The sequence below is a fragment of the Haliaeetus albicilla genome, chromosome 27 (genome assembly GCF_947461875.1).
Source record: "Haliaeetus albicilla chromosome 27, bHalAlb1.1, whole genome shotgun sequence".
Lineage (NCBI taxonomy): Eukaryota > Metazoa > Chordata > Aves > Accipitriformes > Accipitridae > Haliaeetus > Haliaeetus albicilla.
This window is the reverse complement of record NC_091509.1, coordinates 21,097,489-21,103,488: the sequence shown is the minus strand read 5'-3', so window position 1 is coordinate 21,103,488 and position 6,000 is coordinate 21,097,489. Positions and strand designations below refer to the sequence as shown.

Below are 6,000 nucleotides of genomic sequence, written 5' to 3'. Positions count from 1 at the left end.
TGGGTTGCAAAGAGCGAGGGTGCTGGTGACGGGACTGGCTTTGTGCTTTGCGTGGGAAGGAGTGATGAAGGACTTCGACGGTCCTCCGTTGCGTGCTTTAACTTTTCGGTAAACGCGGGCAGCGTAACGGCCACGAGCTCTCGGCACCCCCGGCTCAAACCCCCACGGCGCTGCGACCGCGGTGTAACTCCCGTGGGTGACAGAGGCACTGCTGCCCTGTGGTATCCACCGACCTTCCAGAAACGGGGAACGCTACAGACGGGGAAACGGGTCTCCCCGTGGCTGCGTGCCCCCTCCGAATCCCGCAGAGGACACCACCCCCCCCCGCCGCTTCTACGGGTCCCACGCAAACGCGAACCTTTCCCGTGCCGAGGGTGATGCTGCGTGGCCGCCTCGCAGCCCTCCCCTGCCCGCGGAACGCCGTCAGCCCCGTGGGCTCATCCCCAAACCGCCCCCCCCCCCGACCCCCGTACCCCCTACTCTGCCGCTGACCCCCCCCACACTCAGGGGGGCTGCGGGCACCACCGGGGCCCCTCTCCCCCTCCCTCCGTTCCCTTTCCACGGCGGGGCCGGCCCTCCCCGCCGAGGGAAGGAAGGCTCCGGCTGCGTGGGGGCCGGTGCCCGTCCTCCCGGTCCGTCCCCCCCCCCTCCCGCCCCGTTCCCTCGGTCGGGCGGTGCCTGTGGCGGGCGGAGGGGGAGTTTCCAGGAAGTGGCCATATTGGATCCATTCAGCCGCATCCACCCGCGGCGGGGAGAGCCGCGCTCCCGCCCACGGAGCCGCGCCAGACCCGGCCATGGCCGCCACCGACCTGGAGCGATTCTCGGTGAGCGGCGGCGGGGATGGGGGGGGGGGGGGTTCTTGCTCCCGTACGCGCGTCTCCTCGCGTTAATAACTTGGGTTTTTTCCTCCCTCGGCGGGTGGGGGAGATAATTTAAAAAAAAAAAAAAATATATTTAAGCCAGCCGGTGGTGGGGTCGGGGCAGACGCGGTGGGGGGGATGCGCCGGTCGCCGGCCCCGTGTGCGCGGCCGCTGCCTGCGCCCCCCCCACTCCCCGCGTGTCCGCGGCCAGCGGGCTGCCCGGCGGCGGCAGAGCTGGGAGGAGGCTGCGGGGGGTGTGTGTGTGTGTGTGCGTGGGGAGGGGGGGTTGTTCGGCTGCGAGCGGGTTTGGGGAGAGGGGCAGAGCCGGTGTGCCTCGGCGGGGAGAGTCCTTGCGGGAAGGTCCTGCCCGGCGGGCTGGGAGGCTGCGAGGCCTCGGTGCTTTTGGTCTGATGCTGAAACCGGTAACGAAAGCCTTTCGTGACACCCCCCCCGCGCCGTGGGTGTCCAGGATGCTCGCAAAGGGTATCCCGTATCCCTGTGTCTGCAGGGGTAAAGTGCCCCGCGAAGAGGGGCGGAAAGAAATGGGGTCAGACCTTCCGAAATAAGAATTGTTTGCGTACCAGTGGTATACAAACACTCCGCGAGAGTGAGTAACTTCACGGCGTGTGTATAATACTGGGAGAGACACACACCGATTCAAACGGGGGTAAAGCAAACCCTTGAGGCTAACTGGTCTCTGAGCCAATGTGTGAAGAATGCCGTACAGCAAATATGGAGTGTGACCTGTGCACCGCCGCCTCTCTGCAGCTCACATGTTGTATAACTGCTATCGGAAGTCAATCTGGATAAAATCTGTCTCGGCTTTAAACTATTCTTTGTCTATGGCTTGAATTTTTTGTTGTCGTTGGAAGGCTGTTCTGATTAAATAGCGCAGCGATGCGTCTTGTAGCCTTTCAGAGCTAAAAACATTTTTACCACGTTAAATAGCATAGCTCCCAAAAGTCAAAAATGTCTGGTGTGATATTGCTAAATAAATGGGAACAGCAGTGGTGGTTGTCTGAATTATAGGCATGCCCTTGGAGCACAAACACGTCCCTGCTACTGTTTTCTCTGTAAACTACTTTTTGCCAAGAATCTCAAACTCTGCTTCATTTCTTTGAATCCTGGCCCAAAAGTTTCCAGCTCAAGAATGAATTTGCAAGACTGTAACTTACTTAAAACTTGCATAAAGGAAAATTGATTGTGGCCTCTTATTTAGGAAAGCGAATGCTTCTAGACCCGGGGGAGAGGGGATTAAGGTAAAGCGTCAGTGTCAGGGAATGGAAACACCGTAACTGTCTCACTGCAATTCTTTCTGCATTTGTATTATATATAAATACTTTTAGTGTTAAATTGGTATGCCTGCGGGTGCCTATGCAGGTTTTCATAGGTGTTAGGAGAACCTAAAATATTGCCTAGCCTGGGAGAAAATTACACTTATTCTTTGGTGTGGGTACTTGAATGCTTGGTGTACTTGCATCAATGCTCTTGTCACTTTTATTTAAAAAAAAGAAAGGGGGGGGAATGTTCCTGAAGGTGCTTGGCTCTCATTTGGGCACCAAAGTGCAATGAATGGCTGGGCTCCAATGTGACTTTAGTGCCCAACTCCATTAGGAGAAAATCTGCTTGCTTTGTGCAGGGAGCTAAGGGTGGGTTTATAGGGATCTGCAGGCCCAGTAGATCTGGTGATTTGCTAATCTTTGCCTTTGGACTAGTTTGCCTTTCACCTGGAACTGCAGATCTGGCAGAAGCAGGTGGGAGAGCAATGTCTTGCTTCCATTTGATGTAGGGCAGAGGACTTTCCCAGCTGCTGTTTCCTTTATCCTCAGCACATCTCAGCTCTGATGTTGTTCCTCCAGCAGTATCATGGAAACCTCATGATTAAGGTGTTCCGAGTTGTTCTTTCTGCAGGGTTTACAGCTTTCTTGGTGCCGCTTTATATCACCATGCCTCAGTTTCCCGTGCATAAAGCCTGGGTGGGAATAGGTCATTACTGCCAAGAAGAGGTGATGATAAATTAATTTATTTTTTACCAGCTGTTTGTATCTGCAGTGGGAAGTAATGTTGAAAAAACCTCTGAAGGAGGTTTTTGATACACAATAGGTCATGCTGTTCAGATTGGTGAAGCTATTTATAAGTGTCCAGCTGACACTGACATCCTGGAATGTAGTGACCCTTAGGTTCGGATAATGTGTTTTCAAAACTCCCCAGATGCATGCTTCTCTTGTACAGTCCTCCAGAATGCCTCTGTCTCCAGCACAATAAAGTTCCCTTGAAGTGCTGCTGTTGCAAATGACCAACAAAAGCAAATGAAAGGAAGCTGGCCCATAGAAAGCTGCCTCTAAGGCAGCAGAATCACACCAGTGGTGCTCAAGACCGCCTTTGTTTTTGTGAATGTAGTGCTTGTGAGAGAGATTGGCTTCAGCCCCTGGAGACTGAAGTTTTCTGCTGATCTGCTGTGAGAATGTGGCTCACCGCTGCCGTGTTCAAGGCTGGGTCTACAGGCATCGCTTCTGGATACCCGAAGCCAGTTGTCTTCATTACAGCTGCCACCAGAGTGGAAAGAAAGCTGATAACGTTTGGTTCAATTGTGAAATACTGTAGTTTGTCATCAAAGCTCAGAGCTTCTCCATTGCCTGTTCTGGCCAGTGCTGAGCTAGCACACGTGATGACTGTGTGCTGGAGCAGACACTGGCAGTATTAGCAAGGATGTTGGTATGTTGAGCGGGAAACAGCCCAACCACCACGTGCAAGCGGCAGCCAGCAAGTGCGTGAAATGCAGCAGGGAAATGCAGAAGCTCTGGAGGAAGCTAGAAAGTTGGAAGGAGAAGAAATGACAGAGAAGCAACTGGAGATGCGTAGGAGAATAAATGGGATAAGATGTGAGACCGAGACTGTAAGACTGTTTTGCTTTTGAGAAGCTTTTTCAAACCCTCAAATCTGTGGCTTTCTCTCTTTTTTAAATAAAACCCATCCTGAAATGCTGTTGCTTAACAATCTGCATTAACCCCTTGTCTGACTTGGATGTGCAAAGGCAGTTGCTTGGGCTCTAAACTAAGCAGCTGCCCGCTCACAGGCACCTGCATGTGGGGAGGAGCAGATGTCCTCAACCTTAAAGTTGGGCTGAGATAAGAATTTAACATTATGCCGTAACTTTTGAAAATGTCATGGCTGATTGCTTTATGTGCGTACTGTGACTGTGTGCACGGACAAGGGATTTGTGGACATCGACGCCCAGCGAAGAGAGCACTAGATGCGTGCGTGTAGCTGTATGAGAGCTGTGGTTGTGGGGCGGCCGTCTACATGCAGACCTGAGAAGTTGTCTCTTCATGTTAGTGATTGATAGCTAGGCTTTTACTAGTAGCTTTACTATAAATTAATGCTACTTAGAAAATCTTGCCAGAACAAAACACCACTTTATACAGAGGAAAGCTGAACAACATCTTCCTCTCTGGAAATAGACGATGGCATTTTTTCTGTCGCAGCGAGCTGCTGAGCTGTGTGTGTGGGGTCTGGCCAGTTTGGCAGCTTAGTCTGAGTGTTACCTGTATACACACCACTGCCTTCTTGTGTCCTGCTCCCAACTCTGTGGGAGGAGAGGGACCTCTGAACAGTGCCTGTTCCTGCCATAACTGCATGGGTTGTGATAAACTTCATGCATTTCTGCTGCTGCTGTTTTCTGTAAGCTCAGCTTTTCTCTTATTGACTGCACAGGCTAAACCTGCTCCTCTGTGTGAAGGGGCCAGTGTTATACCTTAGTCCATGAAAGATGGGCATGAGGAGTGGGCTGAGAACAGCTCTGTGTACCATGGCTAGGGCAGAGCGGTTGCTGGAAGACTTATCACTGCAGGTCCTAAGCATAACCTTACATTTTCTTTTATTCACACTCCCAAGGAAAACATTTCCATGGCTCAATTCCAGTGGAAACAGGGGTTTGTTTGGATTCGGCTATTCTTCCTGCCCTGTTTTTTGCCCAGCCAATGGCACCATTTGGAAGTTCCAGGGTTAAATTTCCTTGTCTGTTTTTGTCATTCAGTTATTTTACCTTTAGCCTGGAAAATCTCAAGTGATCCCCCACGCAGTGTGGAACAGAAGTGACAGATTTTTCTCCAAGCTGGTAACATGCACCAGGAAGTGAGCCCAGCGGGAGCAGCCCTTTCCCTCCCTGCCCTGGCCAGCTCTTCTGCCTGTAGCGTATGCTTTTTTGGGAAGGAGGGATAGGGAAAATGGTCTTCCATTGGAGGAGACAAATTGACGGTTGTCTCTCCGAGCCCCGCAGTCTCTCCCAGGGAGAGCCTGTGCTCATACAGGAAGCCAGCTCTGACTATTTCAGCCACAGGACCAATTAGCTCAACCACAGTCCATTGCAGTTAAACACTTATTTTGGATATATGCACTGGGAACAAATGTTGCCCAGGAAAAGATTTTTTGGGGTTTTGGGGTTTTGATTTTTTTTTTTTTCCTTCCCCACTGCGGTGCTGTTGCTGTCAGTGAATCTGGAGCATCTCTTCCTCTTGCAGCAGAGATGCAACATGTTGTTCTGCGTGGGAGCTCCAGAGCTCCTCTTAACCGCTCGTAATCGCAGCGAGTGCCGAGGCAGTGGGTGGAAGGACGTGAGCTGGCAAATGCTGAAGCCATGTGTGCCCTCTGCATCGGCAAAACAAATGAAAGCCCGAAGAATAACTCTCTTTCAGGAGGCCGGCATGGTGTCAGGGCTCATCGTCAGTGCTGTGGTGGCAGCTGTCAGCCAGTCTCCAGCATTGCTGGAAGGCCAAAAGCTCCCTAAATATTATCTTCTGTAGCAGAATACCAGTGCTGTCACCAGCTGCGGGGAGAGACACAGCCCTGTCTCCGAGTGCCCCCACTGTCCCCAGTCTGGTCGTCCCGAGACACCACCGTGCAAACGAAGTGCTCTGGGGACTGGGCTGTTTTTCCGTCTGCAGGAGCGACGGTCACGCTTGTCTCCTTTCCTTCTCATGCTCCTTTGGCTCGGAGGTTGGGAGGGGAAGAAATGGCATGATGCTGAATTGGCTTTTCCTTGGTTGTGCAATTAAGAGGAGGAATTTGGGAGGCCATGGGACTAAGGGAGATGTGCAGGGTGTGGGCACGCTGTTTCCACCCCGCCTGTGTCGGGTAGGGG

At 52.3% G+C, this 6,000-nt stretch overlaps 1 protein-coding gene across 2 annotated transcripts in view; it reads left to right on the top strand.

Moving 5' to 3' along the window:
- The first annotated feature begins 665 nt into the window (after positions 1-665).
- SEPTIN8 (septin 8) overlaps positions 666-6,000 on the top strand; it is a 40,782-nt gene continuing 35,447 nt past the window's right edge. For both annotated transcript variants that reach the window (XM_069772749.1, XM_069772750.1), the window contains exon 1: positions 666-824. In XM_069772749.1, the coding sequence (XP_069628850.1) occupies positions 795-824 (30 nt within the window). In that variant the 5' untranslated portion in view covers positions 666-794. The remainder of the gene's footprint in view (positions 825-6,000) is intronic.